At 41.4% G+C, this 20,684-nt stretch overlaps 1 protein-coding gene across 5 annotated transcripts; it reads left to right on the plus strand.

Moving 5' to 3' along the window:
• Window positions 1-14,704: 14,704 nt before the first annotated feature.
• LOC104096860 (pentatricopeptide repeat-containing protein At5g55840) lies at window positions 14,705-20,086 on the plus strand. 5 transcript variants are annotated; one of them, XM_009603304.4, is made up of 5 exons: window positions 14,705-15,122; window positions 15,201-18,736; window positions 18,875-18,970; window positions 19,179-19,250; window positions 19,342-20,086. In XM_009603304.4, exons 1-2 carry the CDS (start codon window positions 15,032-15,034, stop codon window positions 18,443-18,445), a joined length of 3,336 nt encoding a protein of 1,111 aa, XP_009601599.1. In that variant the 5' UTR covers window positions 14,705-15,031; the 3' UTR covers window positions 18,446-18,736; window positions 18,875-18,970; window positions 19,179-19,250; window positions 19,342-20,086. The 5 variants fall into 5 exon arrangements, with proteins under 5 accessions (XP_009601599.1, XP_018626569.1, XP_009601598.1 ...); XM_018771053.3 differs by having other exon boundaries at window positions 18,875-19,250; XM_009603303.4 differs by having other exon boundaries at window positions 18,875-19,075; window positions 19,179-20,086.
• The last annotated feature ends 598 nt before the right edge of the window (window positions 20,087-20,684 follow it).

Below are 20,684 nucleotides of genomic sequence, written 5' to 3' on the forward strand. Positions count from 1 at the left end.
TGGTGAAGTGACTGGTGCTGAAGTCTTAGTCTGACTCCTCTATTGAGATGGACCTCTCAAAAGGCGGGGACAATATCTCTTTATGTGACCCAAATCTCCACACTCAAAACAACCTCACTCTGAATATGGCGGCAAGTACTGAGGAAGACCCCGAGAACCAGAATACCCACTAGAAGCACCCAGTGCAGATGAACCCTGAACTGAAGGAGCATGGGACGAACTCTAAGCTGGAAGGTCACTGAGAGATGACTGACCCTGATGAGAACTATATGAACCATGGCTGGATGATGCACCACTGTGAACTGGATGAGCCGTCTGAGCGTGCCTATAAGGACGACCCCTATGGCCAATCCAGTCTAGGGAAGATCCATATCCTTATATATATATATATATATATATATATATATATATATATATATATATATATATATATATATATATATATATATTCGACTGACAGCCAAGTCACTCAGTACTGTATAAGGCCAATCCAGCCTAGGGGAAGATCCATCCCCAAATATAAATGATTCGGACAAGATCCATGTCCAGGGAAGATCCATCCCTTAATATAATCAATTGCGCTCACTGGGGGTGTATACAAACTCCGGAGGGGCTCCTTCATCCCAAGCGCTATAATAAGCCAGATCCAGGTATAAATTAATAAACATGATGCGGCGTGCAGCCCAATCCCATAACTGTCACTCTCAATCAGTCTCTCGGACTCACTAGTCATCAATCTCTCAAGTCTCTCTCTCTCTCTCTCTCGCGGGCTCATAGTGTCGTGAAACTAGCCCAAAAATGATGATATGACATAGCAATAAATAGCAACAGAGACTGAGAAATGATATGCAATGAATAAATATGACTGACTACGAAATTTCAATGTAATCAATAAGTCAACATCAAGGAAACGACCACTACGGGTCTCAACAGTACCAGTAATAGCCTAAACATGATTTCTAGCATGATTGACAGTTCAATTACTTTATCACACGATGAAAATACAGATATCAACAGGATAAATCCACTAAACAGTTTCATGGAATCGACCAGGTCACAGTTCGTACGGTGCACGCCCACACACCCGTCACTTGGCATGTACATCACCTCAACACCAATCATATAACACATAACTCGGGGTTTCGAACCCTCAGGGCTAAGTTTAGAAGTGTTACTTTCCTCAATCTGAGCAAATCCCTGCTCCAACACACCCTTGCCTCGCGAAACGGCCTCTAAATGCCTCGACTCTAGCCATAAACAATTCGATATAATCAATACGGGCTAAAGGAATCAACTCCATAAGAAAATGCTAAGTTATTAATCAAAAGTCAAAACTCGACTCAAAACCCGGCCCCCGGCCCCACATCTCGAAATTTGTTAAAAGTCACAAAACCTGAAAGCCCATTCAATCACGAGTCCAACCATACCAAATTTGTCAAAATCCGACACCAAATCATCACCCAAATCCCTAAATCAAACTCTCCAAATCCCTAGCCTCAAACTCCCAAATTCTACCTTAAATACACACAAACTAGGTGGGAAATCAATGGGGGACAAAATTACTGATAAAAAATGAGCACAAGGGACTTACCTCAAGAAACCTCTCGAAATTCCTCTCAAGAATCGCCCAAACCCGTGCTAGAAATGTTTAAAATGAAGCAAAATTGTGAACCCTTGTTTTAAATAATCTACCCAAGTTTTCCGCTTCTGTGGACACTTAACCACATCTGCGGTGTCGTAGAAGCGACAATCCCCCTGCTTCTGCGGTGAACCACTGGAGTTGGGCCTCCGCTTTCGCGGTCCTATCCCCCGCATCTGCACAACTGCAGGTGCAGAACTCCCCATTGCACCTGCGCACGTTTCGCTGCTGCGCCCATCTCGTCGCACCAGCGGCCACGCCGGTGCCGAAAACTCCTCGCACCTGCGACCATAGTCCTCCCCAATCTTGGACGCATCTGCGCATCCTGAGCTTGCACCTGCGATCAAAGCTCCGCAGGTGCGATTACACCAACAGAATCCCTGCTTCAACCATGCACCAAGTTTCATTTTCGATCCGTTAACCATCCAAAATCAACCCGAGGCCCCTAGGACCTCAACCAAACATACCAACAAGTTCTAAAACCTCATACAAAATTAGTCGAGCCCTCAAATCACCTCAAACAACAGGTATTCCAACTTCCACAAACGACGCCGAAACTTATCAAATCACGCCCGATTGACCCTAAATTTTGCACACAAGTCACAAATGACATTACGGACCTACTCCAACTTCCGGAATCGGAATCCAACCCCGATATCAAAAAGTCAACTCCCAGTCAAACTTTTCCAAAAATCCAACTTTCACCATTTCAAGCCTAATTTTACTATGGACCACCAAATCACAATTTGGACACGCTCCTAAGTCTAAAATTACCCAACGAAGCTAATGGAACCATCAAAACTCCATTTCGGAGTCGTTTACTCATAAGTTAACCTCCAACCATTCCAACTTAAGCTTTCAACCTTGAGACTAAGTATCTCAATTCATTCCGAAATCCCTCCGGACCCGAACTGACTAAGTACAAAATGAGCACTAAATGAGGGAACGGGGCTACCACTCTCAAAACGACCGGCCGGGTCATTACAAAAATATACTCCCAACCTTCTTTGGGAACCCATCTTTGTGCGTTGTGGTGGAACAATTGGAACATATACAGCACATCCAAAAATTCTTAGATGGAAAATATTTGGCTCCTGACCAAAAGCCATCTGTAATTGGCAGACTTCATGATAACTGGTTGGTCTTATGCGCACAAGTTTTGCTGCATGCAAAATAGCATGTCCCCACACTGAAAGGGGAAGTTTTGTCCTCATCAGAAATGGTCTAGCTATTAATTGGAGGCGTTTAATCAACGATCAGCTAGACCATTTTGAGTATGAACATGAACAACCGGATGCTTAACTTTTATTCCAGTGGCTATACAATAATCAGTAAAGGCCTGAGATGTAAATTCACCAGTATTATCAAGACGAATTGTCTTAATTGCATAATCTGGAAATTGTGCTTTTAACTTTATTATTTGGTCCAACAATCTCGTAAATGCCATATCGCGAGTTAACAATAAGCACACATGTGACCATCTTGTAGATGTGTCTATCAAGACCATAAAATACTTGAATGGTCCACATGGAGGGTGTATATGCCCACATATATCACGCTGTATATATTCCAAAAATGCAGGGGATTCAATCCCAACTTTAGATGCTGATGGTTTAATAACCAATTTTCCTTGAGAACAAGCAACACAAGAGAATTCCTTAAATTGAAGAATCTTCTTGTTCTTCAATGTGTGCCCATTTGAATTCTCTATTATTCTGCGCATCATGTTAGAACCGGGATGGCCCGACCGGTTATGCCAAATGATAAAATTATTAGAAGTAGTGAATCTTTTGTTTACTATGACATGTGATTCAACCACACCAATATTTGTGTGGTACAACCCAGAAGAAAATGCGGGTAATTTTTCATGCAAATATTTTTTCCCGCTTTTATTGTAGTAATATAAAGGTATTCAACCTTCTTTCATTAGAGGTCTCAACATGGTAGCCATTTTGGCAAATAACTTTGGAACTCAACAAGTTTCTTTGAGACTTACTACAATATAATGCATTATTAATAGTTAATATCGTTCTTCCAAGTAGTAATAAAGTCGCTCTTTCAGAGCCCTCAATTAGTTTTGTACTACCAGATATTATATTAACATAGGCCTTTTTCATAACCAAATAAGAGAAAAGTTTCTTTTCTCTTAACATTGTGTGAGTTGTAGCATTATCCAAAAGGCATAAATCTTCATTACTCATCTTGGATCCAATTGAAGACTGGAAAATTTTATTTTCTTCATAAAAAATAAAAGAACACCATGATAAATACGAAAAAACTAGCAACACCAACAACAACATAAGACAACTTAAGTACTACTTGAAAATAAAAACGACTATAGAACGAGACAAAAAAAATACTGAAAATAAAAATAATAACATAATTGCATTCCCCGGTAAAATGATCACTTTAGTTTTGATCCCCAAAGAAGTCTTCAACTTCCTAATGAGTAAGATCATCGAGGCCTTCAAAATCATCATCATTCAAAGCAAGATTTACCTTGGCATAATCATCATTTTTGTTTGAAGGCCCTTGTCACGACCCAAAATCCACTATAGGTCGTGATGGCGCCTAACGCCGCCGTCAGGCAAGCCAATGGTGATTAATCAACTTAGTTACTTATTTTATTATTTTCGAAATCATGAATCCCATTAAATAAGTAGAGTAAAATCCGGTATTCGCAGAAAACCCGTGATTTTATTTTCCAATTTCCGTATAACATATAAATTACAAGGTGAAATGATAATAATTACGTGAACTACAATAATGAACATCCAGTAGAAACCCCCAAAACCTGGTGTCACAAGTGCTTGAGCATCTACCAAGAAATATAATAAAATACAACATCTGTCTGGAATACAAGTTAGACAGGAGAATGTAAATAACTTTATTTGAGACTTTGTATGCTGCGGATCGTAACATGGAATGCAGCTTATCATAAAGTCCCCGCAATAGTCGCGTCTCTGCGCCCAAAAAGACCACCGGGAATTTTATATATATATATATATATATATATATATATATATATATACCTACACAAAAAGTGCAGCAAGTGTAGCATGAGTACGTAAATCAACGCATACCCAGTAAGTTTCTAGCCTAACCCCGAAAAAGTAGTAACGAGGGGTCGACATCGACACTTACTAGTGGTTCAATAAATCAAGTACAACCGAAAGTAAACAAGTATGCGGCATGGTAAAAATAGTGTAAACAAAGTTAAGCACATGGTACGATCCTCCTCTGAACAGTAAACGCAAGCCCTCAATTATGGGTCACCTCCTCAACTGGAGTATATGTGAAAAATAGTCCCCACCAGATAGATCGTCACAACTCAAATCAGAAAAACTTACGGATACGATGGCTTTTTGCCAAATATTATGCACAACGCTGCCGTGGAGAACGACCCGATCTCATAAGAGTATTTATGAAAATGTCGAGGCGTACGGCCCGATCCCATAATAATGTGTGCACTGCCGAGGGTCGAACGACACGAACCATAGATGCATTTATTATACTGACAAGGCGAACGGCCCGCTCCCATGAGAATATGATACTTTAACGGGTCCTTGACCCCACTCATGAAGATACGTGTGAGTTATGAAATGTAAAGAAGCTTTTCAATCAAAGCGCACAACGCGCGAGAATTTCGTATGGGAAAACACAAATTATTCTGCGAGTTATCAAGTAGCTCGTCACATCTCTACAATAGCAAGTCTATCACCCTATGCAAGTCTAGTCTCAAGTTGCAACGTGAAATAAAGGAGTTAAACGAGCAAAGATAACTCAAATAGAACAATTATAGCATGCCGTGCACCTAAGTCTACCCGGACATAATCAAGAATTCTAGCTTACGCACAAACACTCGTCACCTCATATATGTGTAGCTCCCACAACATGTAGCACATAAGAATATAACACCTACAGGATAAATTCCCCCTCACAGGGTTAGATAGGAGACTTACCTCGCTCCGAAGTTCCACAACCGGCTCAAATGCCTCTCTAACATCTCAATCTGATGCCCATCAATACGAAACTAATCAAACAACATGAAAACTAATAAAAATATACTCCAATACTCATAATTAATCAATTTATAACAATTCTCAACTCCGTCCGAAAAGTCAATAAAGTCAACCCTCAGGCCCACGTGCCCGAATTCCAAAAATTCTTGAAGATAAACTTTACCCATGACCTCACAAACTCAAATATATGATTTACTCCTAATTCCATTTCCAAAATCGTGGTTAAAATCCAAAGATACCAATTTCTAGGTTTTCTCTTGAAATCCCATAATTTCCACAATTTTTCATGTATTTACAAGCCCAAATCCGTATATTTAACTCACAACTTGTAGAAATTACTTACCTCATGAGTGACGATGAAAATGGCGCTCCAAGACCGGCACCCATAGAAGAAACGAAATGAAAATGAGCCAAACCCACGTACTTAACAAGGCCCTCTGCCCAGCGATCATCGCACCTACGGACGAATTTGCTCGCCTACGAGCTCGCTTCTGCGAGAAAAATCTCACTCCTGCGGAGGTACACTGCCAGCAGCCCATCGCACCTGCGGAAATTCTTCTGCTCCTGCGCAATCGTAGGTGCGACACTGCCTCGTGCATCTGCACATTTCCCCGTACCTGCGGCAGTGGCGTCGCTTCTGCGCATACGCAGGTGCGTTGCTCCTCTTCGCTTCAGCGACCACAGGCCCATCTCATCCAAGTCGCTTCTGCGATCACCTCACTGCATCTGTGACTTCGCAGGTGCGAAATTTTTCCTCGCACCTACGCCCCAGGTCCCTTCCACCAAAATTGCACCTGCGATGGCCCCTACGCACATGCGACCACTTCCCACGCAGGTGCGATTGCACGAGATCTTAGTTGCTTCAGCACTTCTTCCAAGTCCAAACACGCTTCGTTTTCAATCCAGTTCGCACCCGGGACCCCATCCAGCTATACCAACGCATCCCAAAACATGACACAAACTTAGTCGAAGCCTCAAATTACGCCAAACAACATCAAAACTATGAATCGACGATCCAAACCTTTCTTTAAACTTTCAAACATTCAAACTTCGCCGAACGTTACCCAATTATGCTTAAACATCCGGAATGATGCCAAAGTTTGCTTGCAAGTCACAAATCACGATACAAACCTATTCCAAGGCTCAGAACCCCACATGAACATTGATATCAACAAAGTCCACCACAAACCAAACTTAGGAAATTCTAAAACCTTCAAAATGCCAACTTTCCACAATAAGCGTCGAAATGCTCCTGGGCGACCCGATACTCTACCCGAACATACGCCCAAGTCCGAAATCATCATACGAACCTATTGGAACCTTCAAATCCTGGTTCCGAGGTTGTTTACTCAAAAGTTAAACCTTAGTCAATTCTTCCAACTTAAAACTTTCGAAATTAGAATTTTTCATCCGAATCAACTCCGAACTTCCTGAAATTCAATTTCGACTATGCGTACAAGTCATAATACATGAAGTGAAATTACTCAAGGTCTCAAATCATCGAACGACGCGCTAGAGCTCAAAACGGCTGCTCGGGTCGTTACAACCCTACTTCAAAATTATTTTTAAAAGTCAAGTGAGACTAACTGAAATATGAACATGATTAGTTAAAAGTATAACCTTGCGGATAGAAGAGTGGGAACTTGGAGAAGATTAGAGTTTAACCTCACTTCGTACCGATAACGTGTTAAGAAATATAGCTCAAAGTAATAATATAAAACAAGAAGATAAGTAATAGAGTAAGAGAAGAAGAGATAACTTTCTTATTTCATCAAGTGTTCAAGTGTGTCCCATATCACATTTCATGCCTCTATTTATACTATTACATAGAAAGTTATAAAATAATAGTGTTAAACATGACATTAACAATTGAGATCATGAGACAAGATCATGAGAAGAGGTTATGGAGGTGTGAGAGTTACAATCATAACAATGATGAGTAGTGAGAGATTATTTACATCATAGGCGAAAGTAGTGGGAGTAGTGAACATCCACATTTACTTTACAACAACCACTTACTTTTTAGAAAAAAAATATTTTCCAAGGAAACCTTTTCCCTTCATGTCAAACACGCCCATAGAAGGTATTTGTTTTTTCTATTTATTTATACCTGTTCCTTTTCTTTCTTCTTCTTTTTCTTGTCCGGCAATATAATTGCATTGCTATCTTGATCATTCAGGTTATTAACACAAAGCACAAGGAGATAGTTTCCAGTTAAAAACAGAGCAAAGGCTTCTAAATGCACATGCTCAACTGAAAATAGAAACAACTAGTGTTTCAGCAGCATAATAAGCAAGTGAGTTGTACGAAATTGATTACCCCACATATGTATCGTCCAATGTGGTCGTAGTGCCTAAAAAAGGAAACAAACTTAGAATGTGTATAGATTACAAGGACTTGAACAAAGCATGCCCCAAAGATTCTTATCCACTGCCCAACATCGATCACTTGATCGATGCCACGGCCGGCCACGAGATCCTTACTTTTCTCGATGCCTATTCCGGGTATAACCAAATCCAGATGAACCCGGAAGACCAGGAAAAGACTTCGTTTATGACCAAATGCGGAACATATTGTTATATCGTAATGCCTTTCGGGCTAAAAAACGCAGGAGCTACTTATCAATGCCTAGTAAATAGAATGTTCGAAGAACAAATAGGTAAATCAATGGAAGTCTATATTGATGACATGCTAGTCAAGTCCCTGCGCGCAGAGGACCATTTGACCCATTTGCAGGAAATGTTTGATATTCTAAGGAAATACAACATGAGGCTCAACCCCGAAAAATGTGCCTTCGGAGTCGGCTTGGGTAAGTTCCTCGGCTTCATGGTGTCAAATCGAGGAATCGAGATTAACCCTGATAAAATCAAGGCCATTGAAGACATCACCATCGTAAACAGCGTGAAAGTTGTACAAAGGTTAACAGGAAGAATAGCAGCCCTAGGCCGATTCATTTCGAGATCATCAGATCGAAGCCACAAATTTTTCTCTCTACTCAAAAAGAAGAACGACTTCGCTTGGACACCGGAATGCCAGCTAGCATTGCAAGAACTAATACGATATCTATCGAGCCCACCACTGCTGCACACTCCAAAAACCGGCAAAAAACTTTACATGTACTTGGCGGTGTCAGAAGTCGCCATAAGCAGTGTCCTAGTTCGAGAGGAAGAAGGTACGCAATTTCCAGTTTACTATGTAAGTCGGACTTTAGGGGAAGCGGAGACTAGATACCCGCACTTAGAAAAATTGGCGCTTGCGCTGGTTAGCGCCTCTAGGAAATTACGAACATAATTCCAATGCCACCCCATAAGCGTATTAACCACCTGCCCACTTCGTAATGTTTTGCATAGGCCTGAACTATCGGGCCGATTGGCCAAATGGGCCATCGAACTCAGCGGGTACGATATCGAATATCGACCTCGGACAGCCATTAAGTCTCAAATTTTAGCAGATTTCGTGGCCGATTTCATGCCGACCCTCGTACCCGAAGTCGAAAAAGAACTAATGTTAAAATCAAATTTATCAACGAGGGCATGGATACTCTTTACGGATGGAGCTTCGAACGTAAAGGGATCCGGGCTAGGCATAGTTTTAAAATCCCCCGGGGGCAACATTATCAGGCAAGCTATTAAAACTATCAGTTTAACTAACAATGAGGCTGACTATGAAGCAATGATTGCAGGTCTCGAGCTAGCTAGGAATTTGGGAGCGGAGGCCGTGGAGGCCAATTGCGACTCTTTGCTAGTGATGAGTTAAGTAAACAAAACCTTCAAAGTCCGAGAAGGCAGAATGCAAAGGTATTTGGACAAGCTGCTCGTCACTTTGAACCATTTCAAAAAATGGAGTCTACGACATGTTCCTCGTGAACAGAATAACGAGGCCGATGCGCTTGCTAAATTGGGATCATCGGTCGAGGTGAATGATTTGAGCTCGGAAACTATCGTTCAAATTTCAAGATCTGTAATCGAGGAAGGGCACGCCGAAATAAATTCTACTAGCTTAACCTGGGATTGGAGAAATAAGTATATTGAATACCTAAAAGACGGAAAGCTCCCTTCAGACCACAAAGAGTCCAGGACCCTTAGAACTAAAGCTGCTTGATTCACCCTGACTGCGGATGGAACGTTATATCGTAGGACATTCGATGGACCGACGGCGGTATGCATAGGTCCGGGAGATACCAATTACATCCTCCGGGAAGTACACGAGGGCACTTGTGGCAATCACTCTGGTGCCGACATATTAGTTCGAAAAGTGATCAGAGCAGGGTATTATTAGATCGATATGGGCAAAGACGCAAAAGAATTCATTCGTAAATGCGATAAATGTCAAAGGTTTGCTCCGATGATCCACCAGCCCGAAGAACAACTTCACTCGATCCTATCACCGTGGCCGTTCATGAAATGGGGAATGGACATCGTCGGCCCCTTGCCATCAACCCCAGGTAAAGCCAGATTTATTTTGTTTGTGACTGACTATTTTTCTAAATGGGTTGAAGCGCAGGCATTCGAGAAAGTAAGAGAAAAAGAGGTTATCAACTTTCTGTGGGATCATATCATATGCCGATTCGGAATACCATCCGAAATAGTATGCGATAATAGGAAGCAATTCATTGGCAGCAAAATCACAAAATTCTTCGAAGATCACAAAATAAGAAGGATACTAGCAACCCCATACCACCCCAGTGGAAACGGACAAGCCGAATCCACAAACAAAACTATCCTTCAAAATCTGAAAAAGAGATTAAACGATGCTAAGGGAAAATGGAGAGAAATCCTGCCCGAAGTCCTTTGGGCGTACCGAACAACATCGAAATCCAGTACAGGGGCGACCCCATTCTCCTTAGTATATGGCTCCGAAGCATTGATACCAGTCAAAGTCGGAGAACCCAGCCCGAGGTTTCGATCCATGACGGAAGAATCAAATAACGAAGCTATGAACACCAGCCTCGAATTATTGGACGAAGGACGAGAATCCGCCCTCATCCGGTTGGCCGCACAAAAGCAACGAATCGAAAGGTATTACAATCGAAGAACTAAACTTCGCCACTTCAAGCCAGGAGACTTGGTGTTAAGGAAAGTCACTGTCAATACTCGGAATCCAAACGAAGGAAAACTAGGACCAAATTGGGAAGGACCGTACCAGGTGCTCGAGCACTTTGGGAAAGGGTCGTATAAGATCGGCATCATAAACGGCAAACAGCTATCAAGCAGTTGGAATGTATCACATCTAAAACGATACTACTGCTAAGGTCCGACCTTATTCATCTGTCCCGTACAGAAGTTCGAACAAAGATCAGAAGTATTCTTTTGCTCAAAAGCACATGTTGCACTCTTTTTTCCTTAGACCGGTCTTTTCCCAAATGGGTTTTTTGTGGCAAGGTTTTTAACGAGGCAACCATCGATCGTGCTGCGCTGACAAAACAGTATCTGAGGCTTTCGACCCTTAGCCCGAACGGCCTCGAATACCGGGGGGGCACCACCAGGCCCTCAAATACATCGAGTTCAGATGCAGCAAAATCTTCTCACAACAATAGAGAAAAAATTATAAGAGCCAAAATGGTCAAAATAAACCATGCTCATATTTGATTGCCCCAAAACATATGTACAATGGCTTGAGATTTATTATGCAACCAGAATTAACAATAACTCGAGTATTAAGTCTACGGGCTACCACATAATCTCGAGTTCGAAATAATCACTCGAATATTAAGCCTATGGGCTTCCACATAATCTCGAGTTCGAAATAATCACTCGAATATTAAGCCTACGGGCTTCCACATAATCTCGAGTTCGAAATAATCACTCGAATATTAAGCCTACGGGTTACCACATTATCTCGAGTTCGGAATATTCACTCGAACATTAAGCCTACGGGCTACTCCTATATCATATTCGAAATACTCAATCGACCGTTGAGCCTACGGACTGCCAAGTTCGAACAAAGACCCAACCGAATTTGAAATATTGGAAAAGCTATGAGTTTACGTTAATATTCGAATCATCGTCAACTCTACAAGCAAAATCAACCTTGTCATATATATATATATATACAGAATTACTTACGTAATTAATTTACAGGTAATGAGAATTAGACTCTAAGCTTCTAGGTCGATGTCTTCCCCACCCTCGGACCCGCTTTTGCTACCATCATCGTTATCATCGTCATCATCATCGGAAGCCAAGGCTTCAGCTTCCGCTTCAAGCTCCTTTGCCTTTCTTACCTCTTCAGTAAAATCGAAACCGTGAGCATGAATCTCCTCGAGGGTCTCCCTCCGAGATCTACACTTAACAAGTTCGTCAACCCAATGAGCTCGAGCATCGGCAATCTTCGCCGCTTCCCGGGCCTCCACCTGAGCGGCCTCAGCATCAGCTCGGTATACAGCAATAGACTTATCCGCCAAAACTTTCGACGACTCAACCTCCGCCTTAGCCTCAACAAGTCGCATCTCAAGCTCATCGATTTTCTTAGTCTGAGCCAACACATTTTGCTTGATGTTTCAAAGCTGAACGTCGGCTGATAGTAACTTTGTTAAGATGGTTTCTTTCTCCGCTGCCAGGCGGTCAATAGTCTCCTTCCATTAGTTGCATTCGGCCCGGATTTGATCGACCTCCTCTCGAAGTAGCCCGATCTTCTCGATCTTTTGCTGCAACTAAGACAACGGATGGTTAACTTCCACAGTCGAGTCGAACCCATACTTTAACAGAACAAGGCTCACCTGCTGATCGAGCTCGACCCTTTCTTCACTGACTTTAGCCAAATCCGCTTGAAGGTCCTTGATAGCCTCCTCCCTCTTGCTACAAAGAAGCCGAAGGTCATCCCTCTCACCTAGGACCTTCCGGAGTTCTGCCTCACACTGGCTAGATCAACTCGAAACCTACCGATGGCCTGCACAGTTAGAAACTATTATCAAAACGAGCAGCTTCCTCTAACGAAAGCTGTATGGAAAAGTACGAAAGAATTATTACCCGAGTAATAAAACGCCGAGCTTCCTCTAACAAAAGAGAGGCATCACCAATATCAGAACTATCATCAACACCAGTAAAACAATCCTTAAAAGGATCCGCTGCACCTGAGCCAGCACCGATTTCGGGAGCCTTCAGCTCTCGAGCCTCCTTCAACACCTCCTTAGAAAAAGATGGAAGGGAAGGTGAATGGCCCATTGCCATTACCCCGAGCAAATCACTCGGAGTACTTCGATCGAGATCTAGGTCTTTCGAACCAACCCCGATGGGCACGGCCGCCGTCAGGTCAGCGGCTCTAACCACCTCAAATCACGCCAAGCGCGCTCAGCGTAGGATGAAGTCGAGGCTAACTTTCGAACCCAATCCTCGAGATCAGGCACAACTTGTGGCATCCAAGGTGCAGCTGAACATCAGAAGAATAATATTAGCAAACACAGAAAAGGACACGAAAAGCAAACACGGATCACTTACGGTCGAAATTCCATATCTCAGGAAACGCCATCTTTTCCTCCGGGATAAGATCACGAGTCCTCACCCAAACGTATCGACCCATCCAGCCTCGATCCTTATCTTCATCGATGCTCGACATCAAAGCCTTCGATGCCCGACGATATAGCCTAATAAGACCACGGTAAATCTGAGGCCGATACAGTCGTATAAGGTGGCTCAGAGAAAAATCCAACCCTCCGGCTTTGATAGAGAAGAAACGCAATAAGATGACTATACGCCATAAGGAAGGATGAATTTGGCCGAGGGTGACCTGATATCTCTTGCAGAAATCAAAAATCACAGGATCGACAGCGCCCAACGTGAAGGGGTAGGTATAAACACTCAGAAATCCCTCCAGCATAGGTAGTGACGCTCTCATCGGAGGAGAGGATTTGTATCACAACCTCAGAACCCCAGCCGCAATCTTTCCTGACGGCCTCGAGGTTAACCTCCGCTATAGAGCACATATACATCGATACGTGCTTACACCGACCCGGAACGGACGAAGGATTCTCCACTTTAAAATCAACCTTTAAAATACACGGCCCGGGAATATAATCTGGAACGGACGGCTCGGTCGGCGCCTTATCGTCGCACAACCGTGGGGAGGAAGCTTTCTCCTTGTGAGGTACGATTTTTGAAGTTTTCGCCATCAATACGGGAAGAAAAAATCATAAAGAAAGGTGAAAGAGGGAGCGACACCAAAACTCTGGTACAAGCGACACCAAAACTCTGGTACAAGCGGCACTAAAACGACGAAATAAGAGAAAATGATCAGAAAGAATTTGGAAAAGAGAAAGCACAAAAGCAGAAAACATCGTATGCGAAAATCATTTATAAGGCACGGCGATTCGTCTAGCGGTGGCCGACCACCGACTGACGCTCATTAAACACCTCGATAAAACAAAATTGATGGGACAGCTGTCACACACATCATAGTCAAAGCCGATAGAAATGTCATTGTCGATTCGGTCGAACCTTAAGGAAATCACATCGTTCCTCGTCATCTCCCTTCCGAGAAACGAGGGGGCTATCTGTATACGGTTAAAACCGATCCTCGGTCGTGAAGATCGATCGAGGATGGCATTTCAATCGAGGGGTGCCTTCATGGAAACCCCGAGCGTATTCCGAGATTGGGGCGTCGAGCCCGGGCGCTCGATTCGAACGAGTTAACATCGGTCGATACAGATCTCGAGCATCGATGCCCGAAAGTGACCACCTAGCTCGAAATCAAGACCGAGGTTCCGATTCGGTATCGAGCTTGAAGCGGTATCGAGCTCACAGACAAAAGTTGTTACAACCGCACCAAAGGAGGGAATCTCTGCGGGAATTAAGGAGGAGACATACCATCATGGGTCCTCCACTAGTAAATATTTATTCCATTATGTTGCTATAGATAAAGTAACAATCCTTGGCTATAAAGGGAGCGAGTTTGTAATAGAACACATTTTTGGAGAGCAGAACAAGAATTCTTTGTGTTTATCTTTCTAAGTTCACCTAATATCTTTGTTCATCATCTCCTATTTTCGCAACATAAATACGTGCATTGTTATTCTTATATCAGAAGAATCTACTTGCCGAACCATATATAAATTCTACTTTATCCGATTTTTCGGTTAAACAGTTCATATCTGCACTAGGCTCCATTATCACGATCTAACAATAATACTACTCTTACGGCCAGATAGTAATTGCAGCTGAAGCAAATTGATAATTTAGCTGTGTTATAAAATTCTAAAATAGCACTCCGCCCGCTTTATGACATTTGTTTATGTAAACACAGTTTTTGGCTTAGAGTTTCATTCCAATACAATTCATCAGCTGGCAGTACCATTTTCCATTTGGCTTCCGCAGAATATAGCACAAAAACAGCACCGCTACACCAAAAGTCAAATACAAAATTAACCATCGATGCGATGCGTTCGCGGTTTAGAGCTTTCTCTCAAACGGGGTTCTCTAAAATGGTTCGCACAGCAAATAATTATCCAGTGAACACCCAAGCAGCAAGTACTCTCCCCCTTACTCTATTTTCAATGTTTTTTTTCATCTATATGTTTTTAAGTTTATGTATATATGTGTGAACAGGTGAAAAAATGGAGAAGAGCATCTACACTATTCTAACCCTGAACCGTTGGGACTCGCTAAATCATATGGGTTATAAAATGGCTTCACTGAGGCCAATTCATGGGAAGCTAGCTTTGAAATTTTTGAGCTGGTTTATTAAGCAACCCGGTTTAGAATTCAGTCACATTATTCACATGTATGGTATAACTACCCACATACTCGTTAGAGCTAGAATGCATGACTATGTTAAGTCAATTTTGAGGCATTTATCTGACATGGGTGTTACGCCAAGTTCTGTTTTTGAGTCTCTTATGGATACATATCGTCTTTGTAGTTCGAACCCTTCTGTTTTTGATATTTTAATTAGGGTTTATGTCAGAAAAGGTACACTTAAAGATGCTCTTCAGATTTTCCATTTGATGAGCTCTCGAGCATTTAAACCGTCGGTTTACACTTGTAATATGCTCTTAGCAGCGATGGGGAAGCAGCGGAATGCTGAGTGTGTATGGTCGTTTTTCAAAGAAATGCTTGCTAAACGTGTTTGCCCTAATGTTGGTACATTCAATATACTTTTACAAGTTCTTTGTGCCAAAGGAAAGGTCGAGAGAGCAAGTTGTTTTCTTGCAAAGATGGTAGAGAGTGGTTATAAGCCTGATGTGGTTACTTATAATACTTTGCTTAATTGGTATTGCAAAATGGGCAGGTATAAGACCGCTTTAGAATTGATCGATTGCATGAATTCTAAGGGTCTTGAGGCTGATGTTTGTACGTACAATATGTTTATAGATGACTTATGTAGGAATAATAGGAGTTCTAAAGGTTATTTAGTATTGAGGAAGATGAGGAAGAGATTGATTGTTCCAAATCATATCACCTATAACACTCTTATTAACGGGTTTGTGAAAGAGGGTAAGATTGATGTTGCAATGAAGATTTTTCATGAGATGTTGAAGTTAAATCTTTCACCAAATTGTATCACTTTCAATGCTTTGGTTGACGGGCATTGTCGAGCAGGCAATCTTAAAGAGGCTCAAGAAATGCTGAATGAAATGGAAGCAAGAGGTTTACGGCCCAATGAAGTTAGTTATGGGGCTCTCTTGAATGGTTTCTGCAAGCATGGCATATTGGATTCTGCAAGAAATATTCTCAAGAAGATGAAGTTGGATGGATTATCTCCTAATCATATTGCATATACAATGCTAATAGAAGGGATGTGCAAAATGGGGTCACTTGGAGAAGTTGTACATTTACTTGAGGAAATGTTTGAAAGGGGTATATGTCTTGATGTTGTTGCATACTCGGTGCTTCTAAATGGATTTTGTAAAGCTGGAATGCTAAATGCAGCAATGGAGATATTAAGTAAGATGTACAGGTTTGGAGTTTTTCCAAACGATGTGGTATACTCTACTTTGATCTACAACTTTTGTAAGCAGCAAGATCCCCTAAAAGCAATCAGAATCTATGCAATGATGCAAAAATCAGGCCATAGTCCTAGCACTTTCATATGCAACTCACTAATATCTTCTCTTTGTACATGTGGAAGAGTAAGAGAGGCAGAGGATTTCATGCGTCACATGCATGAGATTGGTCTTGTTCCCAGTTCTAGTGCTTTTACTTCTGTTATTGACTGCTATGGAAGTGCAGGTGAAGGGTTAAAAGCACTATCCTGGTTTGACGAAATGATTAACTTGGGTAGTCAGCCTAGCTTGTACACCTATGCAAGCTTACTAAAGGGAATATGCAGAGGAGGAAACCTTACAGAGGCACTTGGATTTTTTGATAAACTCCGTGGAATTTGCTGGGCTACTGGTGTTGTCTACAACTCATTGCTCGCTGAGATCTGTAAGTTAGGCCACTTCCACATGGCATTAATCCTTATCGATGAGATGGTTCAGAAAAACGTGCTCCCTGATAGTCATACATACACCAATCTCTTAGCTGGCTTGTGTGGGAAGGATAAGTTGGTTGCTGCAATTCTTCTGTTGGGAAGAGCATTGAATAAAGGAGACCCCTCTTCAAACCGGATCATGTATACGTGTATCATTGATGGACTTTTCAAGAGTGGCTTGCCTAAGGTTGCCCGTTACTTCTATGATGAGATGACGAGGAATGGACTTAGCCCAGATACCGTGGCACTGAATGTGATGATGGATGGTTACATAAAACATGGACAAATGGATAAGGTGAGCAGTTTCATTTCTACAATGAGACAGAGAAATCAAATGCCTTCCTTGGCTACATATAATATTCTATTACGAGGCTACTCGAGACAGAAAAACATATCTGAGTGCTCTAAGTTATATCAGTCACTTAGAAAAAAAGGTTTTGCTCCAGATAAATTAACATGCCATTATGTGATTCGTGGACTCTGTGAGTCGAGCATGCTGGATATTGGAGTTAAGTTTATGATAAAGATTATTGTGGGAGGAACAGTGGCAGATAAATTCACATTCAACATGATTATCAGTAAATATAGTGAAAGGGGTGAGATGAAGAAGGCCCTTGATCTACTTACTTTAATGACTACCGTTGGTGTTTCTCCTGATGGAGACACTTACAACTCAATATTTAAGGGACTGAAAAGAACATTGGACTTCGAAAATTCATGTCGTCTATTGCATAAAATGTTCGTAGAGGGTTTCATCCCAATTGACAGACAATATAGTAATCTAATTACTAGTATGTGTAAAGTTGGAGATGTAAAAGGAGCATTCAAAGTAAAAGATGAAATGGAGTTGCTAGGCGTTAGCTCCCGTAATGTAGCTGAGGGTGCGATTATACGGGGGCTTGTGCATCGTGGGAAGATGGAGGAAGCAATGCTGGTTCTTGAATGTATGCTTCGGGTGCATCTGATTCCAACTGTTGCCACATTCACAACTGTTATGCATGGACTTTGCAAAAGTTCTAAGGTCTCTGAGGCCTTAAAATTGAAAGCTACAATGGACCTTCATGGTGCAAAGGCAGATGTTATTGTTTACAATGTCCTGATAACAGGCCTTTGTGCTGGTGGCTGTATTGATCATGCTTTTGATCTCTATGAGGAGCTGAAAGAGAGGGGTCTGTGTCCCAATGTTACAACTTTTACAGTTCTTGTCAATGCCGTCTGTTCTGCAAACGATCTTGCAAAGGGTGAAAGTCTTCTAAGTGATCTGCAAGAGAGAGGATTGGCAGGTGAATATTCAAGCACCGAAGCCTTATGTGAAGGATTGGCAGTCGTGAGCGAGAAGCTAAATGCTTTAAGAAAGAAGAAAAAGAAAAGAAGATAAGTATTGCTGTAGAAAGACGAAAAGCTGATCAATTTTACACTGGGAACATTTATCTTGCTTGCTGGAGATGAGGTCTCCATGAGGGTCGTTCTCTAGCTTAAACCAGCTTCAATGATTGAAATCAGGCTATCTGATACATCTGCAGCTTGAACTTTGGTCACTTCTACCTTTTGAAGGCTATTTCTGCGTTTAATATCCTTTAATATATTCGTCATACAAGGTGATTACAAGAATTATTCTGCAGCTCACGAGGTGGTCCACTGTTATACTGACACTGATCTGTCAGAATAGGTATTTGGCATTCCTTTGTTTATTCTGTTTTAATGCACTAGGGCTATCTAGTGAGCTTCATCTGCAGTCTGTTCAATTAATTTGTTTCGGCTATCCAGTTGCTATTGCTTAGCCTTTATGTTTGGATTACTTCTGCAGCTTATGTGCTCTAGCAAGATGACTAGAGTTGAAGTCTTGCATAAATCACAGCGGAGCTTCAGCATTACTATAAAGAAGGCCAATTGTGAAATATAGGTAGAAGAGTGCTGCTTGAATTGTCCTAGTCGCTTCAGCATTAATGTCTAGAAGTATCTATCTGATGCTTTAACTTCTTAGTTTCTTTTGCAAATTTCACAACCAGTACGTCCATATGCCAGCAAATTGCAATAGCATAGCTGAAACTTTTTCCATCTTTGAGACTAAGAGTTTGCAGAATATTCTTGTTATAATTTGGTCTATGCAGGTACTGTTCTCCGACTCTCTGCTAAAGTTCGAACAAATCCTGCCTCCACTGACTTTCTGAAGTAGAGATAAGGTATCTTCAATTGTTGTTGATCATAATCCTATTCAATATGTTCTCCCCTTGGTTATTTGAAGTCAGAGATCATTTGGGTGACTGTGGTCAGGTATTTGACAGTTCATTAACGTGACATGCCCTACTGGTGACAAGCTTTTTCTTGTCGCTTGTTTCTCAACACCACCGTCCAAAACATAATAAGGAAAAAAAGGCAGGTCATATGGAGATGATGTGTATGGATCATCAGGAAATCATTTATGGACTTAAGTAACTTGGAGACTGCATTCTCCAGACTTTTTGAAGCCAGTTTATAACAGATCTCCTTTTTAAGTTAGTCTTTTCTTAAACAACATTTTGTTTGACAACTGTGAGTTTTCACTGTTCTAACGGGTTGTCATTCTGTTTTCACCTCGGACTGGTTGAGTAACGGAGTATTGGATGCTGAGGAGTCGTGATCTTAAAGGTCATGATATACGTTCATCAGCTCCATCATATCTGCGAATTCTCAATAAGGCAGCTCCTTGATATACGGTGTACCGCAACATCTTTAACATATGTAAACCTAATAATGAAGGCATGCGGCTGGATAAAGGTGTGGGTCATCAACTTGCAGCCATATCTGAGGCAATAGGAGGAAGTCTGGCGGAGAGATAAAATGTGGAATGCCCATTTGGTTTAGCTTATTTTCTTTATGTAGCAGAAGATTGTCTTCTTGTTCCCATGGCAGATAGAAAATGTAGGCCAAATATCTCAAAATATTTGTGATCCTCATGAGATGTAATATTTAATAGAACTATAAAGTACAATCATTTTTATTTACTTTAAATAATGGTTGATTCTAACCCATTTCATCACTTTCTTATCAAGTGTTATTGAAATGCGTCAATCTCTTCATCCTTCCATATTCATATGTTAAGATCTATTAAACTCTTATATCTTTTTCGAATTTGAAATAATATTTTATCTGTAATTTTTAAAATTAGATAGAACATATTATTATTTAGGTTTCATATTGATTTTGGTATTTAATTATTAAAATTCGGTTAAGCTTGAAAGCGTACATCAACGAAAAGTTATGATGTGCATGTGCCACGGTTATTACCCGACTTCGGAGGGGCGGGTTCTTGCCCAAGCGTTGATTAGATATAAGTCAGTGATTAATATCACATATCCCGACATGTGCCTGGCGCATGCGTCACCACATAATCAATACCACTAAGCCCAATGTGAGGTTTGGTGTACGCGTCATCTCATAATTAATACCAAATCCGCTCCACGGTCCAAACTCAGTCATCAACTGCTCAAGTCTCAAATATTCAGATAGCAAATAAAGTATTCATAGAGACAACGATATAGTACGCGGATAAAGCATTATGACTAAGAGTATGACCATAATTAAGGCTAATATCTCAATATAGCAAGAATAGTCCTATTATGTCTGAAACAGATAAG

This window comes from Nicotiana tomentosiformis, chromosome 6, assembly GCF_000390325.3.
Source record: "Nicotiana tomentosiformis chromosome 6, ASM39032v3, whole genome shotgun sequence".
NCBI classification, from domain to species: Eukaryota; Viridiplantae; Streptophyta; class Magnoliopsida; order Solanales; family Solanaceae; genus Nicotiana; species Nicotiana tomentosiformis.